This window comes from Macaca thibetana, chromosome 5, assembly GCF_024542745.1.
Source record: "Macaca thibetana thibetana isolate TM-01 chromosome 5, ASM2454274v1, whole genome shotgun sequence".
Lineage (NCBI taxonomy): Eukaryota > Metazoa > Chordata > Mammalia > Primates > Cercopithecidae > Macaca > Macaca thibetana.
This window is the reverse complement of record NC_065582.1, coordinates 3,886,845-3,902,371: the sequence shown is the minus strand read 5'-3', so window position 1 is coordinate 3,902,371 and position 15,527 is coordinate 3,886,845. Positions and strand designations below refer to the sequence as shown.

The following is a 15,527-nucleotide window of genomic DNA, read 5'->3' as shown; positions in this document are numbered from 1 at the left end:
GCCCGGAGGTCGAGATTACAGTGAGCTGTGATCCTGCCACTGCACTCTAGCCTGTGGAGCAGAGCAAGACCCTGTATCAAATAATAATAATAACATAATAATAACAGTGAGCAGGTAAACCTGATTTATCTAGCACTGATTAGACACTTCATATACTTTATCTACAGATGTGGACACTGAATTCAGGAGAGGAAAAGTAACTTGCTTGAAGCCTCAGTGGCAGAGCAAATTTGAACCCCCTATTATTATTCTGTAGATATGTATCATAAAAGAACAATGTTTTAGTTAATTCATTATGCTGGGTTTTTAAATTATTTCTCAGTCATATATTAACTCATATACCAGTATGTTTTTTTTAGTGTTCAAAACAAATCTATATGATGTAATTTTTAGTTGTTATTTTCTGTCATTAGTATTTGTATATTTACGTAAAAAGTTATTGAGTCACACGTAAACAAGAAATAATTAATGGCTTGAAAGCAACTGAAGAGAGCTAAAGGTAAAGCAGTTTGTCAGCCTAAAGCATGTCCTTCATTCTTTTCTCTGGGGCCCTTTAACACCTTTGTCCTCGGAGTTACCTGGTTGTCCGTAAGATACATAAGCAACAAAGAGAAGAAAAAAAAAAATCATATAATTCGGCTGGGCGCAGTGGCTCACGCCTGTAATCCCAGCACTTTGGGAGGCTGAGGCGGGTGGATCACGAGGTCAAGAGATCGAGACCATCCTTGCTAACACAGTGAAACCCCGTCTCTACTAAAAATACAAATATTAGCCAGGCGTGGTGGCAGGCGCCTGTAGTCCCAGCTACTTGGGAGATTGAGGCAGGAGAATGGCGTGAACCTGGGAGGTGGAGCTTGCAGTGAGCTGAGACTGCGCCACTGTACTCCAGCCTGGGTGACAGAGCAAGACTCCGTCTCTCAAAAAAAAAAAAAAAAAAAAAAAAAAAATCATATAATTCTATTATTCTCTCTTGCACGAGACATATCTGTGGAAGGTAGATGTTCTTGCTAATCTGTACATGGTAATTAATTTGTTTTAAAAATTACCTTTGTTGGCTGGGTATGGTGGCTCACGCCTGTAATCCCAGCACTTTGGGAGGCTGAGGTGGGCAGATCACTTGAGGTTAGGATTTCAAGACCAGTTTGGCTAACATGGTGAAACCCTGTCTCTACTAAAAATACAAAAATTAGCTGGGTGTGGTGGCAGGCGCGTGTAATCCCAGCTACTCAGGAGGCTGAGACAGGAGAATTGCTTGAACCCAGGAGGCGGAGGTTGCAGTGAGCTGAGGTCAATTAGGTAGCCTTATAATTGGAAGCAAAAGCAAACTTTTTAAAAATGCATGCTACCGTGGTGTCCTTATTAGAAATACTGAAAGTTGAAGTTTTTCCTAATTCACTACCGTATTTTATGTTAATATGTGTTTTATTTATAAAGAAAAATAAGATTTGTATTGAAAAACAGAAGTTGATTATTAAACATCAGGAAGATATTTTGACTATAGAGGAAGTAAATGTTTTAAGTGGTTCATTGAAAGGACATTTCAATGATTAACAGGAACTGTGCTACACCAGTTAGGCTTAATAGTGTATTTAACATCTAGATATTTCTTCTGTTTTAGTTCTTCATTAAATTTTAATGTTTTCTAACTCTTGAAAACTCATTATACCCACAAACAGCAATGCTAAATTAAAGCGAGTTAGATGTCTGTGTGGCTTCTAAGTGAGTCTAAAGAATTTGATGCTTCTTAATATGGGATTAATGATTTTTTACTGGAGGGCTGGTTGAGTTTTGTAAGTATAAGGGGCCTGGTCAAGGGACAGCTGGGACCTGACATCCCTGAAATAGTGCGAACTGTTTGGGGCAACTTTTACTTCTCTGGCTAAGTCACAAAAAGTTGATGTTGTCTTCAGTTCACATAAAGGTGCATGTAGGTTAATGGCAACCTTGACTTTAAGAAAAATAAAAATGATAAGGTCCTAAGTCTCAGTTTCTTGAGGATGTGTGGGGTGTGTGTGTGTGTGCACGTGCACGCTTATGCACAGGTGAGTTTGGAGGGATGTGGCAGAAGAAGGGGAGCAACTTTATACAAAAAGGAAATTTTAAAAGTCTTAATGAATAAAACTATATTATTACATTAGGGAGAGTTTTCATGTTTTCTTTTATTTCCAGAAGAGGACTGTCAGAAGGACCTAGAAGGCACAGTTATACTGTGAGAAGCAAAGATCCTTTACCTACACATTTTACAAGAAATGTGCAGAAAGCCATTGATAAATATGCCGGGTAAGAATTCACCTTGTTCATTGCTTCAGATTACAGAATCACAAAATGCCCATAACAAATGTGGGAAAGGAAATTAGTGACTGGCCATGAATTTCTAAAAGTGAGATGCAGTTTTATTTTTAACCTAGTGTAAACACCACACTGCAAAAATATTTCAAAATTAGTATACTGTGAAATTAATAAATTTATTTAGTGAAAGAGGAAGCAGGCTCAGAGAAGTGAAGCCACTTAGCCGTCCAAGCCCTTCTAGCAAATGTGATTTTTTTGCCCGTGTTCATTCCTGCAGCGAATCGTCCTTTTCCTCCAGCGGAAGCCGCACACCCACGGGAGCCCACACCTCTTGGTCTGGGTCGGCCACGCAGAGCTCCACCACGGGCTCGTCCACGGAGAGGGGCTCCATTTATTCCTGGAGAGATGACGTATGTCTCAGAATATTCTGGATAATCTTGTAATTACAGTGTATAGTGAAGAATTGCTTCCTTATATTCAAATTTTTTTTTTTTTACCAATTATAAAAGCATGACCTATTGCATACATACATGTTAAAGCATGTACATGTTACATGTGAAAGTAATAGATCAGGAACTGTGGAGAAAAGTGAAACTCCCTCATGACCTCCTGGCCCCGTCTCAGCGCCCGCAGTGTTCTCGTTTCCACCCTGCAGCCGGCTCTCCCGGTGTGTGCTCCCGGTGCCTTCTTGGTGGTATCCATGGCCGGAAATTCAGGACTTGAAGAGGAAAACAATGTTGGAAAAGTGAAAGCTGTGACAGCCCACTGTGATTAGAGAACTCCCCGCCAGGATTCCCAGTGGGATATTTCACCGTGGCCTCCTATCCCTGGGGGAGCTGTTGCCTCTGAACCGCTTTTGCCTGTGTGAGCCTGGGATTCTGGCTGGGTGAGCGCTGCTTCCACGGCTCCAGCTTGCTCAGGAGCTCGGTGGCTCCACAGTCTCCTCCCTCCTCCTCCCTCCAGGGGTCTCTGAGGATCCCGGGACACAGCCCTCCTTTTGTGAGGCCCACCTGGCTGCAGCACCTTGGGTGTTCTCTTTTACCTCGTTTATGCTGGTGGGTTTTTTTTCTTTCTCTTTCTCTCTCTGTCTCCCCCCTCCTTCTCTCTCTCTCCTCCCCCCCTCTCTCTCTCCCCCCCCTTCTCTCTCTCCCCCCCTTCTCTCTCTCTCCCCCCTTCTCTCTCTCTCTCTCCCCCCTCTCTCTCTCTCCCCCCTTCTCTCTCTCTCCCCCCCCCTCTCTCCCCCCCCCCTTCTCTCTCTCTCTCCCCCCTCTCTCTTTCTTTTTTTTAAGACAGAGTCTTGCTCTGTCCCCCAAGCTGGAGTGCAGTGCCGCAATCTCGGCTCACTGCAACCTCTGCCTAGGAGGTCCGGGCAATTCTCCTGTCTCAGCCTCCCCTGTAGCTGGGATTACAGGGCGCACCACCACGCCCAGCTACTTTTTGTATTTTTAGTAGAGATGGTGTTTCACCATATTGGCCAGGCTGGTTTCGAACTCCTGACCTCGTGATCCGCCCACCTCAGACTCCAAAGGTGTTGGGATTACAGGTGTGAGCCACCGCGCCCGGCCTCTTTGCTTTCTTTAAAAGCGGTTCCCCACTCCCACCGCACACGTGAATCCGCTTCTGTCCGCAGCTGTACAGCCGAGATTCTCAGGGGAGCGGGCAGCGGAGGGAGTCTGGAAGGGACTCAGCTCAGCACTGCTAGGAGGACTTTACACGCAGGCACCTCCCTTACTTAGGGGCAGCTGCCTCCTTCCCCAGCCTTACGCCCACTCACCGCCGCCGCTCAAGCCCGGCTTCCTTGGTAGAAGGCTGAACGCCACTGCTTTACTCTGTCCAAGTTCTAGGATTCTTTTAGTATAACATTTAATGGAATTACCAGGGAAATCCGTATAACTTCCATTTATAGAATTAAAAATACTCCAGACCCTATAATTGCTTTTCATTTTAATTTTTAAGAATGTATTTACTTTTCGATGGGAAATATTTGCAAAAGCAACGGAATGCAAAAGATAGAGAAATGAAAGTGAGCCCTCTCCCATGCCCCAGCCACCCAGTCTCCTCCTGGGAGATAAATATTATTATTAGTTTTCCTTTTCTTTGTATTTTAAAAGAAATAATTCAACTCCCCTGTAATCTGGGAATCTGGTTTATTATCAATTTGAGAGAGGAGCTAATGCAGAAAATAACAAATAGCATTCTATGAAAATCAACCTGGACTGACCATCTGGGGACACGTGTGACTGAATACACTCTTTGCCCTGGGGACTGTGAAAATTCTGGCGCTCCTAGAAAACCATGTGGCGGGGATCCTGCCTTGGCTCTGAGAGTTTCAGGAGAGTTGCCTCCCAAATGAGACCGTCTAGGAAGGCTGAGAGGTTTTCTCATCTCTGATTCACTGCAGCCAAGTGTAAGAATCTCCTAAGGCCAGAGGAAAAATTAATACTTGGGCCTCACCCTAATGACCACACTTCTTAGGATAACTGAGGATTTTTAAAAAAATTTTCCCAGTTCATTCATTGAAGGAGGTTAATGGCCTTTTCTACAAAAGTAATTTTCTTTTCTGTGGTATCACCAGAAGAAAAAAAAAATCTTGTATTTTGCAGGTGTGCTTAGGTGTGTCAGGCTCTGTGAGGGACACGTGGCTGCATGTATGCGCAGACATACAGATGTGGGCATGTGTGCAGACATACAGATGTGGGCATGTCTGTGCAGACATACAGATGTGGGCGTGTCTGTGCAGACATACAGATGTGGGCATGTGTGCAGACATACAGATGTGGGCATGTCTGTGCAGACATACAGATGTGGGCGTGTCTGTGCAGACATACAGATGTGGGCTTGTGTGCACACATACAGATGTGGGCATGTCTGTGCAGACATACAGATGTGGGCGTGTCTGTGCAGACATACAGATGTGGGCTTGTGTGCAGACATACAGATGTGGGCATGTCTGTGCAGACATACAGATGTGGGCGTGTCTGTGTGCACAGACATACAGATGTGGGCGTGTCTGCGCAGACATACAGATGTGGGCGTGTCTGTGTGTGCAGACATACAGATGTGGGCGTGTCTGTGTGTGCAGACATACAGATGTGGGCGTGTCTGTGCAGACATGCAGATGTGGGTGTGTCTGTGCAGACATACAGATGTGGGCGTGTCTGTGCGCAGACATACAGATGTGGGCGTGTGTGTGTGCGCAGACATACAGATGTGGGCGTGTCTGTGCGCAGACATACAGATGTGGGCGTGTGTGTGCGCAGACATACAGATGTGGGCGTGTCTGCGCAGACATACAGATGTGGGCGTGTCTGTGTGTGCAGACATACAGATGTGGGCATGTCTGCAGACATACAGATGTGGGCGTGTCTGTGCAGACATGCAGATGTGGGCGTGTCTGCACAGACATACAGATGTGGGCGTGTCTGTGCAGACATGCAGATGTGGGCGTGTCTGTGCAGACATACAGATGTGGGCGTGTCTGTGCGCAGATACAGATGTGGGCGTGTGCGCAGACATACAGATGTGGGCGTGTCTGTGCAGACATACAGATGTGGGCGTGTCTGTGTGCGCATACAGATGTGGGCGTGTCTGTGCAGACATACAGATGTGGGCGTGTCTGTGTGTGCAGACATACAGATGTGGGCGTTTCTGTGCAGACATGCAGATGTGGGTGTGTCTGTGTGCAGACATGCAGATGTGGGCGTGTCTGTGTGTGCAGACATGCAGATGTGGGTGTGTCTGCGCAGACATGCAGATGTGGGCGTGTCTGCACAGACATACAGATGTGGGCGTGTCTGTGTGCAGACATGCAGATGTGGGTGTGTGTGTGCAGACATGCAGATGTGGGCGTGTGTGTGCGCAGACATGCAGATGTGGGCGTGTCTGTGTGCGCAGACATGCAGATGTGGGCGTGTCTGTGTGCGCAGACATGCAGATGTGGGCGTGTCTGTGTGCGCAGACATGCAGATGTGGGCGTGTCTGTGTGCGCAGACATGCAGATGTGGGCGTGTCTGTGCAGACATGCAGATGTGGGCGTGTCTGTGCAGACATGCAGATGTGGGCGTGTCTGTGTGCAGACATGCAGATGTGGGCGTGTCTGTGTGCAGACATGCAGATGTGGGCGTGTCTGTGCAGACATGCAGATGTGGGCGTGTGGGCGTGTGTGCAGACATACAGATGTGGGCGTGTCGCAGACATACAGATGTGGGCGTGTCTGTGCAGTGTGGGCGTGTCTGTGCAGACATACAGTGTGGGTGTCTGTGCAGATACAGATGTGGGCGTGTCTGTGTGCAGACATACAGATGTGGGCGTTTCTGTGCAGACATACAGATGTGGGCGTGTCTGTGCAGACATGCAGATGTGGGCATGTGTGCAGACACAGCAGATGTGGGTGTGTCTGGCAGATGTGGGCGTGTGTGGGCTGTCTGTGTGCAGATGTGGGTGTGTGCAGATGTGGGCGTGTGTGTGTGCGCAGACATGCAGATGTGGGCGTGTGTGTGTGCGCAGACATGCAGATGTGGGCGTGTGTGTGTGCGCAGACATGCAGATGTGGGCGTGTGTGTGTGCGCAGACATGCAGATGTGGGCGTGTCTGTGTGCGCAGACATGCAGATGTGGGCGTGTCTGTGTGCGCAGACATACAGATGTGGGCGTGTCTGTGTGCAGACATACAGATGTGGGCGTGTCTGTGTGGACATGCAGATGTGGGCGTGTCAGACATACAGATGTCTGTGTGTGCAGACTGCAGATGTGGGCGTGTCTGTGCAGACATACAGATGTGGGCGTGTCTGTGTGTGCACAGACATACAGATGTGGGCGATGTCGTGTGTGTGCAGACATACAGATGTGGGCGTGTCTGTGCAGACATACAGATGTGGGCGTGTCTGTGCGTGCACAGACATACAGATGTGGGCGTGTCTGTGCAGACATGCAGATGTGGGCGTGTCTGTGCAGACATACAGATGTGGGCGTGTCTGTGTGTGCAGACATACAGATGTGGGCGTGTCTGTGTGTGCAGACATACAGATGTGGGCGTGTCTGTGTGTGCAGACATACAGATGTGGGCGTGTCTGTGTGCGCAGACATACAGATGTGGGCGTGTCTGTGTGTGCAGACATACAGATGTGGGCGTGTCTGTGTGCACAGACATACAGATGTGGGCGTGTCTGTGCAGACATGCAGATGTGGGTGTGTTTGTGCATACAGATGTGGGCGTGTCTGTGCAGACATGCAGTTGTGGGTGTGTTTGTGCAGACATGCAGATGTGGGCGTGTCTGTGCGCAGACATGCGGATGTGGGCGTGTCTGTGCAGACATATAGATGTGGGCGTGTCTGTGCAGACATATAGATGTGGGCGTGTCTGTGTGTGTGCAGACATACAGATGTAGGCGTGTCTGTGTGTGTGGACATGCAGCTGTGGGTGTTTCTGTGTGTCAACGCTGATGTCTATGGCAGTGCGAACACCTCCACCTATACCTGTATCTATGCAAATTCTCGAGTCTCATCACTCCCGTGGTAGAAGTTTTCTCTGTTTAACAGTAAAAGAATCTGAGGCTCATCGTGAGATGGCATTTCTCTGAAAGGTAACAGCTGGAGCACGGGTGTGTCTGACTGCAGAGCCACCTCCTTTTTACCATGTCATGTGCCCTCCTACATGGTGGGTTACGGTAAATGTATAAGTAGCATTGATCCAGAAGCCCGCATTTCTATAACTTTTAGGGTCGTAACTAAATGTGCATTTCTGTTTAGGAATTTGACGAAGCCAGTGCACAGACAGTGCAGCGGTTACTCTGGGAGGTGGAGGAAATGTTATTTGAGGAGAAAGTGAACCCTCAGACCCAGAGTCTGCTGGCCGAATGCGGGGAGTGGACAAGAAGATCCCTCCATCTGAGGTGGGACCTTGGTGGTGGAAGTTCTCTGGGGTGGGTTTTCGAAGCGCCCACCCCTGGCCTGCCTCGGTATGATCAATACATTTGGTCTGAAAGCACCTGCCCAGTCGGAATATGGGTGCAGAGTACGGTCCTTCACTGAGAGATCATTGTCTTCTTACGGTGTCTGAGGAAATACTGAGACATTCCAGTATCCAAGTGCCTTTTAATTTGCAAGAAGCAAATTCGGCTCATCCTGAGAAGGGCATTACACATACAATGAATGCAAGAACGGTGGAGGCCACCTCTTACCTTCACATTCACTGTGTGTGAGCAGCACGTGTCTGTCTTCATCACAGAACACAGCGAGGGCGGGCAGTGATGATGTGCGGAATGGCTGGATAGATGGGTCTTCCCATCTCACCCATTCCTAACGTAGGGAGGAGTGTGTGTTACTTTTTATATCAAAGATGGAGAATATGGATGGGGTAAGAAGGCAAGCTTTTCTTTCGGTCACTCAGCCAATGTACTGGAGGACAGTTTAGCAAAGTTACCTGAATTCCTCTAGATTCTATCTGGGGAGAATCAATTAGAACACTCATGTAAATGTGGCTGGATTTTCTGGTTACATTCACGAGATAACTTTTACAGAAATCTTGACCAAACTAGAGTTTTTCTTTTTTTTTCTTTTCAATCCTGATAAGTCACCTGCCCTAAAGAGTATGATATGTCCACTAGATACTAGTTGTGGAAATTCACTTTTCTGGGGATGGTCACTCACCAAAAATTTGGGAGCTCAGTCTTACTGTTGTCACTGCTATCTTACATTATTGATAGAAATGGAGGGAAGGTGGGAAAAGAAAAGATTGCCAGGTACATAACCAAGTGTGCATATTTATATGTTTTTCTTCTTGTTATGTTTGTGTTTAACTGTGCATTAGTTAGTATCTATGGAGAGCTTCTATGTGCCCAGTGTTGCCTTAGACACCTAAGTCTGTCATATATGATCTCTAAGCCGTTCATCAACCCTGCAAGGTAACCATTATTATCCTGTTTTGCAAGTGAAAGACAAACAAATGAAATTAGCCTGAGAACCTTGCCTGAGACTGAGCCAGTGGAAGAACAATCTGGCCTAAACTCTCAAAGTCACGCTTCTTCTATGATGCGTGATGCTTCCCACGTACCCATACACGCTTCGTATCATACACATGCCTTCAAAATCATTGTTTCCTACTTTTAAAATCCCCAAACCTTTTCCCTTTGTCTGATCAAAAATGTTACTAGCTTCTCTTTGACCTTGCAGAGTGTTAGGAGGACAGCTGACCCTGCCCACTGACGAAGGCGTCCAGCATCTCCAGGGCAGCACCGCTGCCTCCACGGCCCACAGACCCCCGCTCAGTGCCTGTGGACGCAGCAGCAACATCAGAGAGTATGTTCACATGAGTGACTCTCAAGAAGTATTATTAGCTGTATTTTAGTTATACTTTTTAATGTTTATCTCATCTACAAGCCTGGGCTCCACCTAGTTTGGAAATTTAGATTCTGATGAAAGGCAGATACAGAGAACAGTTTTTGTAAGAAGCTCTTGATTCTGAACTGATGATAGGCGTATGTGTGTGTCTATAGAGAGATGTGTAATGTATGTATATGTGGAACACACATGCTCACACGTGGTGGTTACCTTCCACGTTTGTTCCAAAGACGCTGCGAAAGGTGGACTGGGTGCAGGGTGGAAACTGCCTCACTGTGATGGATTACAAGCCTCCAGGCAGTGGCAGCAGGAGAAATGAAGCTCTGTCCTGTCATTTCTGTTCACTAGAGGATTTTGATGACTCTATGCCATTCACACGTATCTGGTGTGCTGTGACACAATGCAGTCCTTTCACTGCAACCAAAGAGGGTACAAACTCGTAGAATAATTTAGGCTTTTAAGAAGCCCTTATGATTTTTAATGATGCCTGTATTAAAGTGTTTTTAAGGACATGAGTTTTGTCCAATGTAATATTCAATCGTTTTGGGGGGGATTCTGTACTTTAAAGATAAGTTAAAGATCCGCCATGATCATTTAAGCATTGCGTTCTTGGTGTCCTGTAAACTCCCATGTGGAATCTGTTTTTTCCCCATAGGTTGTGCATTTCTGGCTCTCAGATAGTCCCAGCAGCGCTCTCAGCCTCTGCCCTGCCAGGCCCTGATGGGACGGGGGTTGCTGACCTAACGGCATGTTCATCCCTGGAAGAAGAGGTTTACCATGTGGATGGAAAGATTGAAGAGTATTTCGCTTTTGACAGAAAAGAGGAGTAAATAGAATCTTATTTGACATTGGCCTCTTAAAATAATATTAATTTATTTGACATTATTGTTATCGTATGGTCATTAAGTGTTTTGTGTATTTTTTACTCACCCAGAAGATTTCTGTTCTTTTGAGAGTAATGCACTCCCAGAGCTTTTGGATTCCCAGCAGGCAGTGCCTGTGCGGGAGCAGTGAAGAGGGTGTACAGCGCCCTTGTAAAAGCAGACACGGCTCCTCGCGGTCCTGGTGCTGGGGACTCCGGATTCCCCATCCCTGGCTGCCCAAAAGGGCCTAAGGAGAGTCCCTGCCTCTGCACTAAATTCATATTTTGTTCTTAATCAAAAACTACAACTATTACATGATAAAAATTTGCCCCATGATTGAAAATTAGCACATTAAAAAGTAACACTGATAATACCAGTCTTAACAAATTTAAGAAGCATCTTCTCTGATCTCAGTGGTATGAAACTGAAAGTCAGTAACAGGAAGGAAACTAGAAAACTCCCAAATATATGTAAACTAAACAACCCGCTCCTCAACAACCAGGCAGTAGGTCAAAGAAGAAATCAAAAGGGAAATCAAAAACATAATGAGACAAATTAAAATGGAAACACAACATATTAAAACCAAACTCACGGGATACAGTAGAAGCAGCTCTAAGAGGGAAGCCTATGGCAATAAATGCCTACATTGAGAAAAAAGAAATATCTGAAATAAACAACTTAACTTTATACTTGAAGGAATGAGAAAAAGAACAAACTAAGCCCAAACTTAGTAGAAGGAAGGAAATAACAAAGCTCCGAGCCGAAATAAATGAAGAGACTAGAAAAAGAGAAAGATCAGTGAAACCAAGACTTCGTTTCTTGTTTTGTTCCCCCCACCCAGTTTTATTCATGTGTAATTGACAAAATATGTGTATGTTGAAAAAGAACAATGCTGTTTAACGAAGAATGTTTATTAATATATGTATAAATGTACATACATGAATGTGTGTAGATAGAATTATTTTAACTCTAAGCCTTGATATTTTAGTAATTGGAGTGGGTTTTTATTCTTAGTGATGATGAATGTCTTGAACAAAAACCAGCTCAGCCTGGTAGGAAAAGGCGCAAACTTGGACTTCCTCCTGTTTCCCCTCATGAGTGTGTCAAAGATGCCGTGATGGCGGAAGTGTTTGATCACGTCTGGACAAATATGGTAGAACTTTTGGAAGAGCTGATTAGAAAGCACTGGGAAACTACACTCACAGGTACTTACGTGCAGAATTGGCTTAATGAAAAGAAAAAGTCCCTGTTCCTCAGCCCTGGGCTCCTGCTCCCCAGGAGCCATACCTAGAACACGGTCAGTGAGAAGAAAAGTGGGCGTTCTGACTTTACTCACGAGTGCTCCTTAGTCCCTTCAAAAAGGACGCTATTGTTTTTTGTGTTATGAAAAATAATGCAGGGCTGATTGGGTGCAGTGGCTCACGCCTGTAATCTCAGCACTTTGGGAGGCCGAGGCAGGTAGATCACCTGAGGTCAGAAGTTCAAGACCAGCCTCGCCAACATGATGAAACTCTATTTCTACTAAAAATACAAAAATTAGCCTGGCATGGTGGCACGTGCCTGTAATCCCAGCTACTCAGGAGGCTGAGGCAGTAGAATTGCTTGAACCCAGGAGTTGGAGGTTGCAGTGAGCCAAGATTGTGCCATTGCACTCCAGCCTGCGCAACAAGAATGAAACTCATCTCAAAAAAAGAAAAAAAAAAGAATGCAGAGCAGGCATGGTGACTCAGAACTTTGGGAGACCAAGGCAGGAGAATTACTTGAACCCAGAGATTCAAGGCCAGCTCATTTTGGGCAACATAGCAAGACCCTGTCTCTTCAAAAAATACAAATAAAAAGTTAGCCAGGCATGGTGGCAAGTGCCTGTAGGCCCAGCTACTCAGGAGGCTGAGCTGGGAGGACCCCTTGAGCTCAGGAATTCAATATTAAAAGTAAGCTATAATCGTGCCACTGCATTCCATCCTGGGCAAAAATGCGAGACCATCTCCCCCCAAAAAATAACAATGCATACGCGTCTGGAAAACATACAGAAATACACAAGAACAAGGCTTGAAGTCATGTTTTTTGTTATAGTAAAAATAATTTACCTAATTTCTACTAATAAGAGATATGTTTTTAATTGTTCATGACATTATCTGTAATGTAAAATGTAAACATAGCTAAATGAATAATCCTTTAGTTATCTTACTTCAACATATAAAATATTCTCTAAACATAACATTGAACAAAACAAATAAAAATCGGTGATGGACATTAATGACTAGTTTTATTAATCAATTTGTACAATAAGGCAATAATCATGTTAACCTAAATCCTGTTCTTTTTCCAGTATTTAAGGAATTAGTTGGGCTTTGTGATGTGCTGAGAATCTTTATTGCCCACTGTGTAATCCACTTCTCATGCCACTGCAACCACAGTTACAGCAGCCAGTTGCCCCATACGGGTCTCTGCCCTCTGTAGTAACGTGCATAGTGGCCATAGCATGGACTCGTGGTAGCTCAAGAACAAATATTCTCTTTTAAGAGTGAATTTTAAGTATTTGTATTAGATAATCTGATGTTTCTTATCATATTGATTCTTCTTTTGATACAGAAGGGGAAAAACAGAGAGAAAAATTGAAAGTAGCTGGAAACAGATGTCCACATGTCCTCATTCCACACACTCACGCTGATGGAGCCAGTGGCTCCCCGTCCGGAAGCTCCGAGGCTCACAGCATCTCCCTGGCTTCTCGTCTGAACCCGCCCCAGGTCGGTGCTTTCACACCCTTCTCCCTCTCGCCTTCAATCTGTGCGTCTCTCGCCTCAGTTTGTCAGGAGTGCCGTTCTAGTAAGCTGTAGTATTGAGATATTTGGGGCTGCTTGCCATGCTGCCTGCAGAGGGGTCCATGCAGGCTTTCCATGGTGACTTAAAGGGAAACCTTAACAGTGTCACGATGCCTGGAGCCCTTGACGTCCTGCCCATGAAGGACGAGGCTGTCCTCAAGTTCCTTGCAGTAGGAGCCCACGCAGGTGGCACCACCCTTGGCTTCCAGATGGAGCAGTATATCCACAAAAGGAACAGTGGTGGCATCTCTGTCAGAAATCTGAAGGGACCTGGGAGAAGCTGCTGCTGGCAGCTCGTGCCATTGTTGCTGTTGAACCCTGCTGAGGTCCCTGTCGTGCTCCAGGAACAGTGGCCGGTGGGCTGTGCTGCCACTGGGGCCACTCCAGCTGCTGGCCGCTTCTCTCCTGGAACCTTCACTCACCAGATCCAGGCCACCTTCCGGGAAACACGTCTGCTGGTGGCCACTGATCCCCTGGCGATCACCGGCTCTCAGAGAGGCGTCTTGTGCTAACCCACCTCCCGTTGCTCTGTGGAACGCAGATTCTCCTCTGCGCTGTGTGGAAGTCGCCATCCCGTGCAACAAGGGAGCTCGCTCAGTGGGCCTGAAGAGGTGGCTGCTGGCGCAGGGAGTTCTGGGCATGTGTGACACCATCCCCCAGGAACACCCATGGGAGTCCACGCCCGACCTCTGCTTCTGCAGAGACCCTGAAGAGATTGAGAGGGAAGAGCAGCCTGCTGCTGGTGCCGCTGTGGCCAAGGGGGAGTTTCAGGGGAACGGACTACCCCAGTGCCTGCTGAGCACTGCCCCCGCCTGAGGCTGCAGACCCAGCCCAAGTACACCGCCCCCCACCCTGAGGCTGCAGACCCAGCCCAAGTACACCGCCCCCCAGCCTGAGGCTGCAGACCCAGCCCAAGTACACCGCCGCCCAGCCTGAGGGTGCGGACCCAGCCCCTGTGTGCACTGCCGCCCAGCCTGAGGCTGCAGACCCAGTCCCTGTGTACACCCCCGCCCAGCCTGAGGCTGCAGACCCAGCCCAAGTACACCGCCCCCCAGCCTGAGGCTGCAGACCCAGCCCAAGTACACCGCCCCCCAGCCTGAGGCTGCGGACCCAGCCCAAGTACACCGCCCCCCACCCTGAGGCTGCAGACCCAGCCCAAGTACACCGCCGCCCAGCCTGAGGCTGCGGACCCAGACTCTGTGTGCACTGTCGCCCAGCCTGAGGCTGTGGACCCAGACTCTGTGTGCACTGTCGCCCAGCCTGAGGCTGTGGACCCAGACTCTGTGTGCACTGTCGCCCAGCCTGAGGGTGCGGACCCAGCCCCTGTGTGCACTGCCGCCCAGCCTGAGGCTGCAGACCCAGCCCCTGCATGCACTGCTGCTCAGGGTGAGGCTGCAGACTGCTCTGAAGGTGCAGGTGCCCCCTGTGCCTATTCAGCAAGTCCCTACTGCAGACTGGAGCACTCAGCCTGCCAGGGAAGCCTGTTCTACAACTCCCAATGCTCAGGCCCCTGAACGAGGAGGATCAACCACTGAGCGGTCTCAAGCTGTTCTTCCACAGGCCACCAGCAAGGTGGAAATAAGGCTGATGGAAAATAAACGTCAGTGTCTATTTAAAACAATAATATTCAGGTCTGTTTGCAACGTGATTATTTCATGAAATTTAACAGAATTACCACATGGCGCTGCTTTGAGATGTGAAGCTGTTTTCTATATTTTGGGACATAAAAAATCCCAGCACTTTGGGAGGCCGAGGCGGGCGGATCACAAGGTCAGGAGATCGAGACCACAGTGAAACCCCGTCTCTACTAAAAATACAAAAAATTAGCCGGGTGAGGTGGCAGCGCCTGTAGTCCCAGCTACTCAGGAGGCTGAGGCAGGAGAATGGCGGGAACCCGGGAGGCGGAGCTTGCAGTGAGCCGAGATGCGCCACTGCACTCCAACCTGGGCAACAGCGTGAGACTCCGTCTCAAAAAAAAAAAAAAAAAAAAAAAAAAAAAAAAATGCTTTCCCCCTAACATTTCCAGCTAGTTTGAAAATTATAAATGTTCTCCCTTCCTCCCACCAAAGTGATGAAAGAATCGGTGAGTATACATTGGGCTTACTCAGCATTTACTGGTGGTAGTTAAGGCGTTTTGAGGAGATACAGAGGTAAATCCTAGTGATATAAAAGCCGTGACACAGGGTTGGGTGCGATACATTCTGTGAGGGTCGCAC

The 15,527-nt window shown here is 47.3% G+C and overlaps 1 protein-coding gene across 5 annotated transcripts in view; it reads left to right on the top strand.

The window, feature by feature from the left end:
• Nucleotides 1-15,527, top strand: part of FAM149A (family with sequence similarity 149 member A) — a 67,042-nt gene that overhangs the window by 35,913 nt on the left and 15,602 nt on the right. For all 5 annotated transcript variants that reach the window (XR_007725849.1, XM_050791574.1, XM_050791576.1 and 2 more), the window contains exons 2-8: nt 2,170-2,280; nt 2,567-2,699; nt 8,037-8,179; nt 9,459-9,584; nt 10,282-10,452; nt 11,504-11,694; nt 13,082-13,236. Coding sequence is in view for 4 of the 5 variants with exons in the window: in XM_050791574.1 (XP_050647531.1) it covers nt 2,170-2,280; nt 2,567-2,699; nt 8,037-8,179; nt 9,459-9,584; nt 10,282-10,452; nt 11,504-11,694; nt 13,082-13,236 (1,030 nt within the window). In the remaining variant the exon portion in view is untranslated. The remainder of the gene's footprint in view (nt 1-2,169; nt 2,281-2,566; nt 2,700-8,036; nt 8,180-9,458; nt 9,585-10,281; nt 10,453-11,503; nt 11,695-13,081; nt 13,237-15,527) is intronic.